Source organism: Rhea pennata, chromosome 14, assembly GCF_028389875.1.
Source record: "Rhea pennata isolate bPtePen1 chromosome 14, bPtePen1.pri, whole genome shotgun sequence".
In the NCBI taxonomy this organism is placed as follows: Eukaryota; Metazoa; Chordata; class Aves; order Rheiformes; family Rheidae; genus Rhea; species Rhea pennata.
Genome location: NC_084676.1, coordinates 9,898,527 through 9,916,406, shown reverse-complemented (window position 1 = coordinate 9,916,406; position 17,880 = coordinate 9,898,527). Strand labels below are relative to the sequence as shown.

The window sequence follows — 17,880 nt, the reverse complement described above, 5'->3', positions numbered from 1 at the left end:
CATTCAAATCAGGCCATGGCTAGTGTCGTTGGAGCCCACAGCTGGAATTACAGCAATCCCATCAATGCATATTTTAAGAGCCTCATTCAATATCTAAAGAGGAGGATCCCTGATGCAACAGCAAACTGCTAGTGAAGAGAGGAGCAGCAAGGGTAGCCCATGGGGTCAAGGTGGGTGTTATCTTGGTGTTTGGAGCACAGAAGACTTTCCTAGGGATGAAGCACAGCTCAGTGAGGTGCCAGAGAGCGGGGAGACCTCATGAATTAAACACCTTCTCCTGATCACAGCTGAGAGAGCTGCCTCCTGGAGGGAACTTGGATGCTTGGCCTGAGAAGGGAAAAGATGCCCCGAAGAAGGTAGCCTTGCAGGAAGCTCCCCCTCGTGGAAACTCCCCCCAAAAATGCACTGTCCCAGAGCTGCTCAGCTTTCCTGACTGATGAGATTCCAGTGCCAGGTCTCCCCGAGGCTTTGCTGTAATGATTTTGCCCACAACCCCTTCTGTCTTTCCTTTCATAGTCCGACACTGTCCTGCAGCCCGGAAGTTTTCTGTCTAAGAGCCCTCTCTGTCTCCCACAACACAGTGTCTGAGCACATGAATTAAGCTGAAGCCTACCTCTCCTGTCCTGTGATGCAAAGAGACACACCTTCATTCCATCACTTCCCATCACTCTAGACTTGATGTTTTTTTTTTCCTCCAGCCCTTTTGGGTACCAGTTAGCAGGAGCATCAGAAGCAGAAGGCTGTGCTATATGAGGGATTTGGCAGAAGACAAACTCCCCAACCTCTTTTCATGCCAGTGTTTCCTGAGGACAAAAAAGTACCAGGCACTGGAGGGGGTTCAAAAGTTTCCCGTGGACAAGCAGTGAATACTCTCATTCAAGCAGAGGCATTGGGTCTTCCCCATAGAAGTGTTTTCAGGCCTTTGGACTGTGCAGTCCCTCCAGTGGGAAGACTACAAGCAGCCTCCCTAATACTGCATCTCTAACCACCTGCTTCTTCTCTGCCCCTGTGTTTCAACCAGCTCCTGGCTGCAGATCCGAATGCTTGTCAGCCTTCCCTGCATATGCACCGTCAAAAAGGCTCTGTGCCAACCTCAGGCATCGGAGTGGGCTCCAGGTTTGCTACCTGTGACCCAGTCCTGCATGGCTCTGAGCAGTCTTTGGTTCCACTAGGGCTTAGCAACAGAGGCAGCCAACACCATGGAGGAAGCATTCAGAAACAGGCAGATTAGAAAGGAGGAAGGTGGAAACAGCAGGATCAGGCCTAGGAGGAATATTGCAGGTGCTATTTCGTCAGGTTCAGTCTGCCTGTGTTCAAAGGTCTTCTTTGATGTTTGCTATCTTTTCTTTCCTGAGTCCTATTTAAATCAGTTGGAAACAGAAAATATTCACTTGCTGGATGGCATGAATGTAAAACTTCACAAATTTACATTCTATTTGCTGTAGAGGTGGAACAATTCTCCCCGACAATTTTTCAAGGAGGGAGTCCCTACACCATCATTCACAGCTACAAAGTCTGTGCCACTTACATCAGCCTTCTGACTTCCCAACAGAGAATTATGTGTATTAAAATCTCTCCCATTGGTTCCTTAAGACAACATGTTCCAAAGACTTAAAAATATTAAAATCTATATGTGCACTGCCTTGTGGGTAAAATTCCTGAGGACCTCCTCATACTCTTACACCGACACGTTTTCTGCAAGAACGATAGAAGTGTTGTGTAGCTGGCCCTTGGAGAAGGGAGTAAGGCACCTATTAACACTATTAGAAACCTATCTGATTTCTGTAGAAAATTCTTAACAAAAAGAAACATGTACAGCTGGGCTACATTAGCAGGTAAGCCTTGACTATGATTCTCCTGGGATCAGAGAGCTGAAGAAAGGCATTGAGAGACTAAGATGTCAATAGAGATCTTGGCTGTAGAGAGTCTCTTGTTTGGTTTTCTTTAATGGGTCAGGCAAGGTCACTGCACATTAAGCTTGGGCTTTAAGGTCTTAACTGACAGCCTTGGATTGAGTGGTAGCCTTTCTCCTGGAAGAAGACATTAAGCTTAGACCACGTGTTGTCAATAGCTCGGAGTTACCTGATGGTGCTATGGGTTAAGAGCAAAGCAGAGTCTTGCACTCTGCACTTGAAGCTTGTTCTTGTGTAGTGTAAGACTTTCTTGGTCTCAGTAAGGACAAGGTTACCCCTTGCGGGAGGCTTGGTGCCTGCTTGCACTGTGGTGGATGGGATTGTGGTGAGGAGGGAGAAAGGACGCTTCCCGCAGAAGGACTTGGAACGTTTCTAGCGGATGGGAGCAAAGGCTTCTGTCTGAACTTACTTCACAGGCAAGCAGCGTGGGCAGCTGCGTGAATCCCCATAACATGGGGGAGACCTCGTTGCGTTCAGCCAGCCGACAGCAGAGCAGGGAGCAGCCTGTGCTTAGCCTCTGCCCAGGGCCCTCCTGGGACTGACGCCCGCTTCGCCTCCGGCGAGGGCTGACTGTAGCTGCTCGGCCGGGAGCAGACACAAGGATGCCGAGGAAAGCCCCAGGGCAGGTGCAGTTACACCAGAATTAAGTGCTTTCTCCCAGTCTCATTTATCTTGCTTCACTGAACTGGAATAAGCTACGCTGGTATAAGCATTTTACACCGGGGGCACTTGCCACGCAAGCTACATTAGCATAATCCAAACTGCGAAACCGCCGTGCACGCACGAAGCCCGACTGACGCTGACACAACCCCCCGGAGCAGCTCCTGCTTCAGGCCCGCGCCGCAGAAGGAAGAATTGGGTTAAAGCACAAGGTGCGCGTTCAAAAGCTGCGGCTGCTCTGCGGCCACAGCCACGGCCATGGCCAGGATGCGAGTGGGCCATAGGACGAAGCCCGCTCCAGCCTCCAGACACGCGGAGCTCGTGGGAAGCCACGTGCCCCCCACGCGGCAGGAGGCCATGCCACAGCCCCACATGCAACGCCTCTGCTCGGCACCCTGCGGAGAGGAGACCGCAGGGCCGCAGCCTCTGCCTGCGAGAGAGCCGCCCCCTCAGGGCAGCGCCTCCACCGCCATCTCCCTCAAGGCCCAGCGGCACCCCCCGCCACCGCCATCTTGGGAAGGAGAAAGCGAGGCCGGCCGGCGCCGCCATCTTGGGGAGGGGCCGCCGAGGCGGGCGGCGAGCGCCGCCATCTTGGGAAGGGGACTCTGCGGGAGGCGAGCGTCGCCATCTTGGGGAGGGCTGCTCTGAGTTTTATTTGTGACGGTTATTCGTTGTTTTAATCGTGGCGGTGCGGTGCTGGGGGGAGCAAGATCGATTTCTGCCCTTCTAATAACGGAAACGCTGGTTTCTGCCCAGAAAACGGCTCTCTCCCCGACATCGCTTCCGGGTCAGCGCGGTGACCTCTGCCCCCCGGCGGGGCCCTCTTCCTTTCCAGCGCCGGCAGCCGGAGGAGACGCGGAGGTGAGCGCGGTCCCTGGTGCATCCGCTGCCATCGGCGCGCCCGGGGCTCGCCGCGCCGCGCCGCCGCCCGGCTCTTCGGCGTCGGGGCCCCGCGGGGCAGCGCGCCTGCTGTGGGGGGAGGCGAGCGCGGCGCGGGGCCTCGGCCGAGCCCGCGGCTGGCGTAGCTGGGCGGCCGGGGCAGGCCCGGCGCTGCGGGGCCTGGCGGGCCGCAGGAGCGGTGCCGCCGCCCGGCGGGCCCGGGGCTGTGCGTGAGGCTGCGCCGCGGTCCTGCGCTCGGCCGGGCCCCCGGCTCGCGGCGCCGCGCCTGCTGAGGTGTCGGGCTGGTTTGCTGCTTAGCATCACGTCGGCATTAATGTGGCTGCAGCTCGCTGGTTTTGCTCTTTCTGTCAAGTGAGCAACACTCAACTTTGGGGACTTGTAAGCTTCAGAACCACTTTGGGCTGGTAACATTGTGAAGTGTGTTCATGAAACATTTCATGGGCTATATGAGAAAGAGGATGCAGCTTCCTTGCCGTGGTCGTGTTAGGCAGTGCTCTAGGGATCAGTGTTTGGTGCCACTTTCTGGAAAGTGGGGATTATCAAGGTGGTCTTTTGGATAAAAACGGGCCAAGCTTTGGGCTGACTTCCTTAATGATGATTTTATACTTCTACAAAAATCACTAGTTGTTGTTGCCATTTGAAAGGACAGGGCAGCATAGAACAACCTGTCTGTGTTGCAGGAGTGGATGTTTAGGATTCTCTGCTACCTAACAAAGTGCTCCTCAATGCTACATCTGCCAGTTCCCATGACTAGACCTAATTATTAGAAGGCAGACAATGCACCCAGGCTATTTTAGGGGTGTCGTTAGAAGATTAATAGTATATGTACACAAGTTATTGTTTGGAAGCTCTGGAAGATTAGAGCTTTATGGTAACACCCAGGTCTGTAAAAATTGGCAGATTTTTCTGCTTCCATGTAGTTGTGCAGAAGTGCCACATTGCTAGTTATCAGAGATGTGATTCCCTTGCATGGGGCTATAGTAGTGCACAGAGATGTCTGCTGAGATAAAGCTTATTCAGACAACTTGCCACATGAAATGAGGTTTGAGACCCTACTAAGCTCCGTGGTAGCTACTAAGCTGCTGTGGGTGGTGTGACGAACCTGCCATGGTACAGCAAATCTGGGAATGTTTTTGGTTTTGAAGAGATTCCCCCAAAGTTGCTACTTGAATGGAGTTTTGCCATGAGGGCTTCATCCTTCTTCCTTGGTAAAGGATTGCAGTAGTGGGGAAGTTTGTAAAAATGTTACTTAAATGCTGAAAAATCCACTATGGCTTACCCTTCTGTTTTCTAATTCAGAAATGGCACCTCGTAAAGGCAAGGAGAAGAAGGAAGAACAGGTCATCAGCTTGGGACCTCAGGTTGCTGAAGGAGAAAATGTGTTTGGTGTCTGCCATATCTTTGCATCCTTCAATGACACTTTTGTCCATGTGACTGATCTTTCTGGCAAGTGAGTATTGAACACCGATCACCTCAGTGTAGTGCCTGGTTTCTTCAGTTTTGAAAATGGAAAGTGTGTGTGGCAAGAGGCTCTGTTGAAGTGCTTGACTTTCTGCAGAGCTGTAAGATGAGGTGAGATGTATGTTTGAGGGGGAGTGGGTGCTTCAATATAGACATGTTTATGCATCTATTATTGAATTATTAATGTTAATCTATTCAGCTGTGAACTACTTGGGGTCCAGTTGGCCCAGCATCTACTTCTTACATAAAAAGGCTGCTTTGATATGAAGTAAATTGGTTAAAGCAAGGGACCTGTAAAGACAGCTTAATTTTTACTGGTCTGTTTCAATGTAGTTTAAAATTGAGTTAATTTTAAGCAAAAGCAGCATGCATTACTCATGGTGTTATTTCTAAAGTAACAGTCTAACCCCTTTTAAAGAGTCCTGTGTAGAAATTACTGCTTTAGAGACAGTTCAGTACATAGTAGTTGGCACTATATAACTTCTGCAGAGAGCAGAAACCTAGAAATGTGAAATTTAATTAGTATAAGGTTTTCCTCAGGTGTGACTTCCACCTGAGTCTGAATACCTTCTCCTAGTTTAGTGAACAGGCTCAAGAAAAGAGCTTCTGCAGTATGGGAGAATTCCAGTGCTGCTTCTGAGCTGACTAGGCCTTGCTCTCTGCCCTTTTCCTATGATCATAGGTCAGGTGGCTTTGCATGTTCCTTTGTGATAAACACTGCTCAGGGTACTGGATAGCAACTTATTCATCCAGTAGACATGTCAAAATGCCTGGTTCTGTTAGCAGGTGTGGGGAAGCTGTTTTGGTGGAGAAGGGGAGAGAGACTTTTTTTTTTTTTTTTTTTTTTCCTGAATATATTCTTCCCCTTTCTTAGGGAAACCATCTGCCGTGTGACTGGTGGCATGAAGGTGAAGGCTGACAGAGATGAGTCTTCTCCCTATGCTGCTATGTTGGCAGCCCAAGATGTTGCCCAGAGGTGCAAGGAACTGGGCATCACTGCCCTTCACATTAAGCTGCGTGCTACTGGTGGAAATAGGTATGTTGGAGGGGCTGTGCCGTGGTGCCTGCAGAGCGTGTGTCTATTAGTGTTTTAGTGTGATGGTTGCGTACTTTGTAAGTGCAGATTTGCCCTGCTGTTGTGCTTGGGAGCTTTGCACGCGCTCTGCAGTGTGCCTGCCAAGTGTACTTTAGCAAAGTGCGTGTCCAGGATCAACAACCAGTGCAAATCTCTCATGCATGTGAGGTGAGTGTAAACTCCTAGAACCATGCCAGATTGTACCAAATCAAGTCCTGGTCCTCTTGTCTTTGCACTGATTAAGTTGGTAATAATTGGCTGACATACTCATACTAAGCATCAGAAATCTGTTCTAAGCTGACATCTTCAGTTGACTGGAATAGGTGTATGTTCTCAGGGCCATATTTATTTGTAGTAGTGAAAAGGGAGATGCTGTCAAACTCAGAGGCATATCAGCTTGGAATGACAGTGTTTGGTGGATGATTGTGAATGGTTTGGATCTGGGCATGAGAGAAAGGTGATTTTTGGTGTCTTTGAAAACTGGATGTTAAGTTAGGGGAGGAACTGTGTGTGTGTGTGTTCTGTGGCTGGCGCTTTTTTAAGATTGTCAGTTGTTTGTGAAATGTGTGCTCAATTTAAGTCATTTATAGGATTATTGGACCTGATGCTCTTTTCTAGAACTAAGACTCCTGGACCTGGTGCCCAGTCAGCCCTGAGAGCTCTGGCCCGTTCCGGAATGAAGATTGGCCGCATCGGTGAGTGGTTGAGGAGGGTGATACGTGTGGATATGCGTGCCCCTGTGTATCAGGGCGGAACTTTGCTACCTCAAAAATTGGTTTTGAGGGATTACTCAGTAAAAGGAGCACTGCGGGCATGTATACTGCAAGGCTTCTGTTCTTGGTGACAGTTAACACCTATAGTGGCAAACACTCTGAAGTTATTTCATACAAGCAGATGTGTACCTCCTTGAACTGAAGACTCACCAGAAGGTGGCATCAGTTGGCTTTAGCTACCAAATTCTTGGCTGCTTGATAAATCTCAGCTATACTGCAGGGTGCTGATATAACACTGTTCATGCCAAAGCTGTTCAGTTACCTAGAAGTATCATGCTGGTCTTAGTTTAAGGCTAACCAAGGCTTAGGGGTTTAGGGTTAGGGTGTTTCAATAAGAAAAGAGTCCCTCAAACTGAGGGAGAGTTCCAAACGTTCTAGAGGAGTTCACAAGAAATGACGGTGATGCTGCCCTGAATGTTAACATTATGCACGCTTTGGTTTAGAATCATTAGCCCACTTGGTTAAAGTGGGTGGTGGGATGGGGATTTTTGCATCCTAAGTATTAGAAGCCTTGGATACCCAGCATTTGGTGAGTTCACAAATATCTTAACTTCCATACTTTGTTGATACTGCCTGGGTAGCTGACTGCTGTAGGGTGTCTGGAGATACTGCTTGGCTGGATGGCTTTACCCGCTTGTTTTCTTAGGTTACTTCTGTACTGGAAGGTAACAGTGTCTTTTCTCTCTACAGAGGATGTTACCCCCATCCCCTCTGACAGCACACGCAGAAAGGGTGGTCGTCGCGGTCGCCGTCTGTAACCAATGCTGCATCTTTCATTATTAAAGCTCTCTTATAAAACTCTTCTCAACTGTGTATTTTCTTACTGAGGTATGCTTAAAGTTTAACAATTTGATGTTGTCATCCTGTCATCTAGGATCCCCAAGACAGTAATACTTTTCTGGTCTTCCTGGAAACACTTTAATTACATCCACAAAAGGCTTGTCCTCTGAACTTGGGCTTCCTGCTTGTGTTGGAGTTGCTGTTAGTACAGCTATAACAGAGGTATTGTGCCTACTTAAATACACCCTAAGAAAGCTTCTAAGAGCACTGAAGTTACAGCTCCCTCAGCTGTTCTGCTTATACTTGAAGACATACTTAAGAAAAATGACTTCTTGCTTCCTAGACATGCTCTGCTTCCTGCACTGATATTTATGTTCCAATAAAAACACTACCATCATCTGGAATATATGGCTATTTCCACCTTTTAAAATGTACTCTTAAGTATCAAGGCTTTTCTTATGCTTCCTTGCCTGTAGTCAAATTTTAGGCCAAACGATTCATTGGCATGTAGTGTTTGAGAAATACAATGTAAGGCAGTTGTGTTCCTCTAGACCTATGATGCCAAGGTGATGGTTAAAATAGCTGTGGCTTTTGTTTCCTAATTAATTTAGCTGAAATTGCCAAAATTTGTCCTGTGAAATGGTGACTTCAGTCCTCATGTAGTGCTGTGTCTGTTTTGGCGTGGGTCTATACTGTGCTGTCCTGTAACCTTCACAGCGGTGGAGTTAGGCAGTAGGTAGGAGTTCAGAGGCAGCTGTAACAGCTGGTCATGTCTTCTCCCTCAGTTGCATACTGATGTATGTATATAGCATGTGTGTGGTACAGTATGTAGTCCCATGTAGTATGAAACTCTTACCTGGCTTATGAGTGAGCTTATTTGGCACTTTTAACATTGTTATCTGGGAATACTTACTGTCACTTAAACCTGACAGCAACTGGAGATTATCTTTGGATTAATTAAAAATCCTCAATTTTCAGCATGGTTGTATGACAAATAGGAATCACCTGCACAATTATATTATTGGGCAGATCTATAAAATGATGTTGGAAGGTGATGGTCTGGTGCTGTGGGCTCTTTGTCAGGGCCTGCTTCTAGATACTGAACCTTGAGAAATTGTGCTGCTTCCACATGGGCTCCCTTATCACACCACACTTCAGCATCTTTACAGGGAATTCCTTTATCTCCTCCTCTTACTCATTACCGAAAAAGAATGCTGTGGCTGACAATTTTGCCAGAAGTGCTCTGTTCTCAAAGCGATCTGTATTCCAGTAAAGTTACTTAATGTGAATTTGATCCAGGGCACATTCCTTCTGTCAAGCTTGATCTTCAGCTCTCAGGTACTAGTTCTTTCACTGTAAAGGGGATGAATTTTGCAGCGGAGGATACAAGACTCTCTGATCTAAAGCCATAGTGGGTCTTAGTTTTAGTAATTAGAACTATTTGGATGCTTGTGAGTTTGGTTAGTCCTGGTCTCTTGGAGGTGTCCCTGCTGTGGAAAAGAAAGCTGTGCTTGTGAGCAAATTGAATAGTATTGGAATTTCTGCAAACCTTTGCTTAATACAGGGCTTCCCGTTCTGACGGAAAAATTCTCTTTGCCCAGGCAGGTTTTTCTAAGCCAACATTTACTTTGGCATAGTTGTAGTGTTTTACTTGTAACTTTATATGTGGCTGTGGAAAGGCTTTAGAAATAAATTTCTGTTACTATCTTAAAAGTGCATGATTTGCAATTTAAATCACTGTTTTCCTGTACTTGGAAATGTTTTCTGACCTTTGTGGAGAAGTGCTGAAAAAAGAAACCAGTAGTTGTTCAGCCAACGTGGAATTGAACAAGATCTGAGACTGAGGAGAGAACAGGGCGGAGCGCTGTATAAGAGAGCAGAATACTGTTTGTGGGAGGTGTACTAGTTTTTATGTCCTTCCTAACTGTAGTTAAATCCTTCTGTTGTTCTGGTAATAGGTTATTTTGTCCAAGGTGACGTTAATAGAGCTGCTTTACAGAACACATATTTGGGGAAAGCTGTTCAGGTATGATAGGTGCCGGGGTGATGCATGTTGGAAGGGTGTGAGAAACTGCAGAAGAAGGTGTAATAAGGTTTGGGGGCTCTGATGTATTGGGGGTAGGACAAGTGACAGAGGGGGCATGATAGATGGGAAGAGAGGGTGACAAGTGTGTGTGGGGGGATTATAAGTGGTGGGGGGCATGATATGTTAGAAGGGGGTGGGACAGGTGGTGGGAGCGTTATAAGGGTGAGTGTGGTAACACAGAATGAGGTGTGAGATGCCTGAAGTGGGGCATGGTAAGTGGCATGAGGTGTGATCTGTGGCAGAGGGGCATGGTGTGTGCTGATGGAGTGGTGGGGTGCATGGTAAGGGGTGTCTGATATGTGGTGGGGGAGTGTTAAGTTGCTGGAGAACGTGGTAAATGGCAGGGGCATGATGTGTTGGAAGGAGGTATGTTATGCAGCAGGTAGGGTAAGTGGTGGGGAGGGGGTATGAGGTAGAGGGCAATATGTTGGAAGGGCAGCATGGTAAGTGTGGGAGGGTGATCTGTTGGGGGCATGATATATGCGAGGGAGAAGGTGATACGTAGCTGGGGAATGATACGTTGGAATGATGGCGTGGTAAGTGGCAGAGAGGTGATAAGCGGTGGGGGTGAGACATACCACAACAGGGGAGCAGTAAGCGGTGGGAGGGGTGATAACTGGTGGAGGGGGACCATGACATGTTGGAAGGGGCTTTGGTAAGTTGCAGGAGGGTGATACATGGCTGGGGGGTGATGTGTTGTAATGGAGGCGTGATAAGTGGCAGGAGAACTGTGTGGTATGTTGGAAGGAGAAAAGAGAGAGATGACAAAGCAATGCACAAGCAATTTAGGAGGTTCCTGGAGAACACTGATGATCTTTCTGATAGAAGTGATAGAGGAGCCAAGGAGGAGAGGTGCCCTGCTAGACCTCATACATACAAAGAAGGAAGATGCGAGGGTCAGGGGCAACCTTGGCTGCAGTGACCGCAAGATGGTGGAGTTCAGGATTCTGGAAGGAGGAAGCAAGGCAAAAAGTAGGATCACAAGCCTAGATTTCAGGAGACCTGCTTGGAAGAATCCCATCGGAAAAGGCCCTAGAAGGAAGAGGGGTCAAAGACAGCTAATATTGAAGGATCATCACCACCAAGCTCAAGAATGGTGCAAACCAATGAGCAAGAAGCCCAGCAAAGGGGGCAGGTGAGCTGCATGGATGAAAAAGCTGCTCCTGAAGAAGGGCGTGTACAGAAAGTGGAAGCAGGGACTTGGGAAGAATATAGGCATGTTTACTGAGTATGCAGGGGTGGGGACTCGGAAGGCCTCGGCAGGCATCAGTGCGTACTGAGGAATGGGTATCTAGGGCTGTCATGCCAGGTGGTACATCTGGAAATGAATATTTGGCAAGGCCTGTCGATGGCAGGGGGAAAAAAAAATCGGTGTCAATAGGCGTCGGCGCTGCTGAGAGCGATGCTGGCCCTGACCGCAAGGTATGTGTGCATATGGGGAACAACAGGAATCAGCGCCTAGCCACATTCTGGTATACAATTATTATAGACTCTATTGATGCAAATACACGGGAATTCTAGAGTTTTACTTTTTTTTTAATTATTTATTTATTTTTTTAATGAAAGCTCTTTTTGAGGAAAAAATACTTTGCTGATAAAATTAATGAATTAATCAACCAAATCTCAAGTTTTAAGCATAGATTCTTGTATGGGACATCGTTATTTTCATCAGCTACGGCTGACCTCCCTGTTTTCCCCCTCCTCCCCATCTCCTGCAATATTTAGTGTAGACAAGGAAGGAACAGGAAACTGTCCTTCAGTGTTCCTGTTCTCAGCTATCTGAGACAGGCTAACAAGACTTAACTGATTTTATACTTAATTGGAGGGAATGAGCAGCCATATGGCACCTACCTGAGCCACTGTGATTGCCCCTCAAGCTTTTAGGATCTGCGATGGTGTCTGGCTGGTAGATGGTGCAGGTCTTGCAGGAGGATTCCAACTATTATAAACGTATATGGTAATTAATGAAGGGAAACAAACTGTTTGTGTGATGATAATCATGTCTATTCCCAAACTACTTCTGTGGTAGTTTATAGCACTATAACTTCTTTTAATCTTCTAGATGCTTAGTACAATCTCAAATAGATACTTATGCTCTTAATGAATATTGAGGATTGAATGAAAACAGCAGTGTAGGTCTGTGGGTTGCTCCCTCTGTAATGTGGAAAGCAAAACCAATTAGCCCTTTGCATGGAAGATCTCTACCACTAAATCATATGTTAAACAGCTTTATCCTAAAAAGATTTCAGTGCGATTATACTTGGAAATCCTAACCCTAGCATATGTATGAAGTCGTATACATATGTCAATAACAGATAGATACTCTTAAAAATGGATGCCACAACTATTATACTTCTGTTGTAGAATTCTTCATGCCTGAAGAGGTAGTTGGCTTTCTGGTATGTTTTTCTACACAAAACTTGGTCCTAGATCTGCCAACTGTATTTAATCTTGAATGTAACCATAAGCGTGGTTCTTATGCATGAAGCGTACTTCCTTATCTGTACTGAGGTGTCTTTGCCAATGAAGAAAGGTTGAGAGAATTAATCTAGGAAAAAGCAGATATATGCTTTCTGAGGAAAGTCAAATGATTAAACACTAAATTGTTAATTGACATAATATAGTTAGGGCCATTTGAAGATATTGTAATTGCTTTGGCCTCACTTGAAGCAATGCTGATGAGCAACAACCTCAAAATTAAGAATGCAACTTGACTGCAGCTGGTCAGAAAATAAATTGCTATCTCTGTCCTTCCAAGCAAATATAAAATACACATTTCTGCTGTGTATTTTAATGCTTTTTTCTGAATAAAGAGTGCCTGAAGTCCCTTTCACACAAAAGGTACCACAAGACAAGAAGCATCCTTCTCAAGAGTGATAATTTCATGTTATACTATCTCTTGAGATAGCAAAATATATTTTCATTGCACATTGAAATAAATGTGATAGCTGACTTATTTTTTAAGATAAGGTCAGAACAGTGTGGTATTTATTTTATTTTATTTTTATTTTTTAATTATTCCTGATCGGTACAAATTAGGAAATCAGGAAACCTTTTATGTCTTTAATCGCTAACTGTCTTCTAAAGATCTGTGTCTCGTGCTGGGGAGCGCTGCCATTCCTGCAGAGCAGTTTCCCCTGGATGCAAGTCTCTCTTCATTAGCTCCAGCTGCTTTGGAGGTGAATGTCAGATGTATACAGAATATGCTTTCAAGTTAAGCATTGCTTTTGCTACTTAAATATTATTAGATGGAAACTGGTAAGAGCAGTTTCTGTTCCAAAGACTACTGGTTTTCTTATTTAAAAAAATATTTTACAGGATATTGCTGTTACAGCATCACTTCTTCTGTTTGATATAATATCAGTATAGAAACATAGCTGTGACACTCCAATGTAACATTCTTTCTCTGAATGTGTTTATTCATTTTATAATAAACCCTTTCTTTAGGAATACTTGAATGGGTGTATATGATATTTGTATTAGGTGGCAGTATAGGTAAAATTTGGAGCTGTTTAACTTTATACAGGCTTTATATGGCATATGTGGAAGCGTAACTGTGGTGTGATAGAAGTTTAGTATTAAGCTAGGGCAAGAATTCATCTTAATACTATGTGTAGAAGTAACTATTCCTCAACAAAACCAAACCTTTAAGGCAAACATTTTAGAATAACATCTATTCAGTATTTTTTTTTCTGAATTGAATAATAAACAGTAGAAATTAGACAGATGCTTGTTTATGTTCTTTGCAATATTGACAAATACTAAATCTGAGTTGTAATTTAGCCTTACAGTTTGCATTCTGTCTGTGAAAGCACTAGTTCAGGATTACTTGGTAATAAAAGAACTGAGGATATTTTGTTATTGTTGTTTTAACATAGAGAGTATTTTCAGTTTTCAGTTGTAGAAAATACCTTTTCAGTTTTGGACCTGAGCGCACTTACAGTACTTCTGATAGTCCTGTATGCTGTAACTGTATCAGTAAAATATTTTAAAAGCTCCGTATATTAGATTTGCTTGATAAGTGCAGTTTCTGAACTGCCATATCAAACTTATTTTGCAGGGAGGCTGACATCTCTTGAAAAGAACTCTCTTTTTATGACGATAGGATAAAGCAATGCTAACTTCCAAGTCACTTCAGTCTATGAAGATCTGGAACCCCACTGCCGTGTGCGCTGTTGAAAGATGTCAAAAAATAGACTTTAATGCTACTGCTTGAGCATGAAGTATTATGAAATGAGGGAGTTAGCTGTTAGATACAGGTTTTTACTGTGAGCATTTATGATGAGTTAAGATGACAGTAATGTCAATCTTCAGCAGTCTTGAATCTACTTTGAATTAACAAATACACTTTAAACTTCTGTGTAGATCAAAAGCTGCATGTAGTCATGACACAGAATTTGTCAGTTGTTACTCTAAGCACATTTGGAAAGGACAGTGTTTAGTGTGGCCTGAGACTGTGATGCACTATTTCTGCAAGAGGAAATAATGTGAACACAGAGCATACATTTATAATATATAGTTTAGTAGTGCTATTAATCTTCCAGGTACTATGGTGACTGATGGCTATTTTTCATCTTAGATGATGGCTACAGTAAGAATTTCAGACCTTCAGTTGTGAATATGTTTGAGGGAAACATCTTTGTGACACCATATTTTTGCAAGATTTTTTTTTTGTTGTTGTTTCCCCCTTTTTTTAAAAAAAAAATCAAAGTATAGGCTGAAATGGCATGTAATGTCTGCAATAGATTATATCAGGTGATTACAGTTTACATCTGAAATATCTGACTGCATTATGGTTGAGGGGGAAGACAACTGCTCCTTTTCTCCTGTGCCAGCATGAGGGTATATATGTCTGTTTGGTGTGTGTGTGTACGCACATGTTAGCTAAGCAAGGAGGCAGTCCCATGAAGGAACACTACTGCTGGTTAAGATATTGCATTCATGTGACAACTATTGTATCAGCTGAAGCTGATAATCTGTGCTGAGAAATAAGGCAAAACTCACCTGGGCACAGCAGCATGCCAACACAGCGATATCGCTGCAAGCGCCCCACTACCCCTGGAGGAACGTGAAATTACAACAGCGCTATTTGTGCTACAAAAGCCACAAAAGATCGAAGGATGCTTTATTATACAGATTATACTAGTGTTTACGTAGATGATAACAGGTAAGGGCAACATATGCATGAGTTGCTTTGGAGATCAGTTCCCTCCAGTGCAACTATTTAGACCCTGACTTATATCTGTGATGAATCTATAATAGTTTTGTTTAACCTCCCAAGGCTAGATAGTTTTCTTGAATTTTCTTCAAAAGAAACACATTTTAGTAGCTGATACGCTAGACAAATGCATAATATAGATAAATGCTAAAACTCTTAAGATTTGAAAGGGTAGTTCATCATTTGGTACAATGATCATCATACAAGCTGTGGAAGGAAGCCTTGTCTTTACACATCTACATTTATCTTGTTCTTAGATATGAGCTTCACAGAGAATAAAATATAAGCACCTAGTGTAGACAGCTGCAATAGATTTGCCAATTAATAAAATTCAAAATGTTATAAAAATTGATTAAAACTCTAGCTCTTAGAATTTGCTTTCCTTCACATCAAATAGAAAATAAAGCATAGAAGAGAAGTATAAATACTTTTTACTGAAAAGTTTCTTATTGGAGAATATAAGACTACACTAGGTCACCTTCTTCATAAGTTTGAGTTGCATGTCTCTTTCAACCTGCACTCAAATAGAGCACAGAAGAACTTGGTCAACTTGCTGAAGATGGCTCAGAAGGCAAAGACAATGAAGTACTAGTTTTTTAATTTGATGAAGATGAGATCAGGAAACAAGATTTGTATTTCAGATGAGTACAGAGAAGCATAAAAACCCTAACAACTACAAAGAATAGCAAATGCACTAGAAGTTAATTTCAACTACTGTGTTTCAAGAGTCATGAGCTCCAAACAGAAGAAAGGTCCCAAGTATGGTCAGTACAAGAACACAGATGAACAATTAGCTGTGACCAAAGAAAAGGAGAAAGTTTTAAGGAAAAAAAGAAAAAGAAAAAAAAAGTTTTAACATAGGCAATTATTTTCATGAAAGACAAACCTGAAAATGGCCCAAGGAAGAGAAAGTCTGAGAAGCCAAAACAAAGGGGTAGGGCTAGAATCCAACTAAGTAAGAGTAATAGTTTAACTAAAAAGATGACAAAATTAAATGTGAAGACAGGTTTTCATTTACTGTAAGAGTCCAATCAGTATTTTACAACTAAGTTCTATTCCTTGTATTTTAAATAGCTAGCACCTTAACTGACTTTAAAAAATAAGTTAGGATAAAACTATAGAAATGTTATTCATATTTCTGAACTTTTAAAATTCCATTTGATATTATAATTCAAATATAAAAATACTTATTAAAGAATACAAGCAAACCTAGATACAAGCCCTTTTTCTACTAGGAAAAAATATTTCACATCAATAAAGCATCCATACTGGAACTGAATGAAGTTTAGAGCACAAACAAGTATGTGAGGACTTTTGGGGGTGTATATAATAAATACACATATAGTGTATATATTTTCTTAAACTGTTAGTACCTTTTGGAAAATTTATTCCTAATTCTCCTACTTTCCCATGCTGCAGCTCACATAGTGGCAGGAAAGCAGTTTGTTAAAGTTTTCAGCAGTTACATATGCAATAGTAGCTACGCAACATCTTTAAAAAAAAAGATCATTTTTTTTTTCCTGGTAAGTTCATGCAATGATCATCAACAAGCAGCTGGGGAACTGCAGTTTACTGATGGAAGCTTGAGAGTCAATGGGGTGTTGAATGATGTTTTCACTCCTGATTTTCTGAAGCTTGGCATTGTCACACTGCAAATATCCATTAAAAAATAAGCACATACAAGCAGAAGTACAGGAAAGCAGATACATTAGCTCAGTTGCATGGCAGTAATACAAACATTCTGAGAGTCAATCCAAGCAGCAGCATTAAAACTCAAACTGTGCTGTGAGATAAAAATATTTTTACAGACAGAGATAACATTTCATAGAAAGACATCATTAAAGGCAGATTCCTGATAGGTCATACATCAAACGGATGTAACCATCATTCAGACTCCGAGTATTCCCGTTATGTCAAACTCTTCACAATTCAAGGTCCGGAGTTAAACTTCTCGTACTCCTCCCTACCCATCCTTGCAGAGATTAAACGTGGTACCACGAAGATGATGTCAAACATCCCTTAACCTGAAGGGCTGAAAGTCTCTCAGGATACCTGAAAAAGCAGCATTGGGAAGGAGGTACTCACCGGTTTACCTGGCTCATATAAAACTCTGCTAAGGTAAAATGAACTTTGCACAGGAATTCATGCTCCAAGTAATGCTTACAATTTTTTCAAGTGTTTTTGAATACAGACTCCCGAAATTAGTGCATAGCTTTAAAAAGCAAAGTATTTGATAACTTGTGTCTAAGGGGCCATTCACAGTGAATGCAAACAACAGACACAGTGAAAGCATAGGGTGTAGGCTGCAGTGGAGTTTAACTACTTACACTGAGGGCAGGGTACAGGGTATAAAAACAAATCAGCCTTTTTTTTTAAAAAAGCAGCACATGCTTATTCAGCTAATTTGTTAATATTGGAAGTGACTAACAGGTACACCTTTCTTATAAGGCTGATTTTTACTATATTATCTGATATACAACTTTATCCTGAATAATATAGTAGTTAGAAAGTTTGTAATTTACTAATACAGTCTTTTAAAAAGTATGCATATAATGTATGTACCTATGTATCAGGAATATTACATCTACAGGAATTTAAGTAAAATGTCTGCATCAATAAATATTTAGGTATTTGTGTCTTAAACAGCCTTATGAAGATGTACTTTTTAACAACAGCTTGTGCAGGCATTACCAGTATTGTTCATAACTTAACTGTTTTACATAATTACTGTAGTATCTGTTTAAATGTTCTTCATGAATCACAGAAGTTGTTTCATTGTAGAAAACAAGAGTGAATTTCATTTGCAAGAAACATGGATTAAAGTCCAGTCATGAGTGGGGAGACTTGATTAAGCAGGATGGAAGATAGGGAAGGGTGTCATTAGGTTTTGCTGAGTGTTTTTTTTTTTTTTTTAAAGGATATCACAAGACTAATTTAAAATGTTAAGCAGATAATATCCCTAGATAAGCTGCATACCCTTATTTGTTCAGGGCTTTGAGTTTTCTGGTGGGTGG

General features: G+C 43.1%; 1 protein-coding gene across 1 annotated transcript; it reads left to right on the top strand.

Annotated features, from left to right (window-relative positions):
• The first annotated feature begins 3,334 nt into the window (after positions 1 to 3,334).
• RPS14 (ribosomal protein S14) lies at positions 3,335 to 7,585 on the top strand. The gene is made up of 5 exons (XM_062587172.1): positions 3,335 to 3,434; positions 4,773 to 4,923; positions 5,809 to 5,970; positions 6,628 to 6,704; positions 7,473 to 7,585. The coding sequence occupies exons 2-5, from the start codon at positions 4,775 to 4,777 to the stop codon at positions 7,538 to 7,540; spliced, it is 456 nt and encodes a 151-aa protein (XP_062443156.1). The 5' UTR covers positions 3,335 to 3,434; positions 4,773 to 4,774; the 3' UTR covers positions 7,541 to 7,585.
• The last annotated feature ends 10,295 nt before the right edge of the window (positions 7,586 to 17,880 follow it).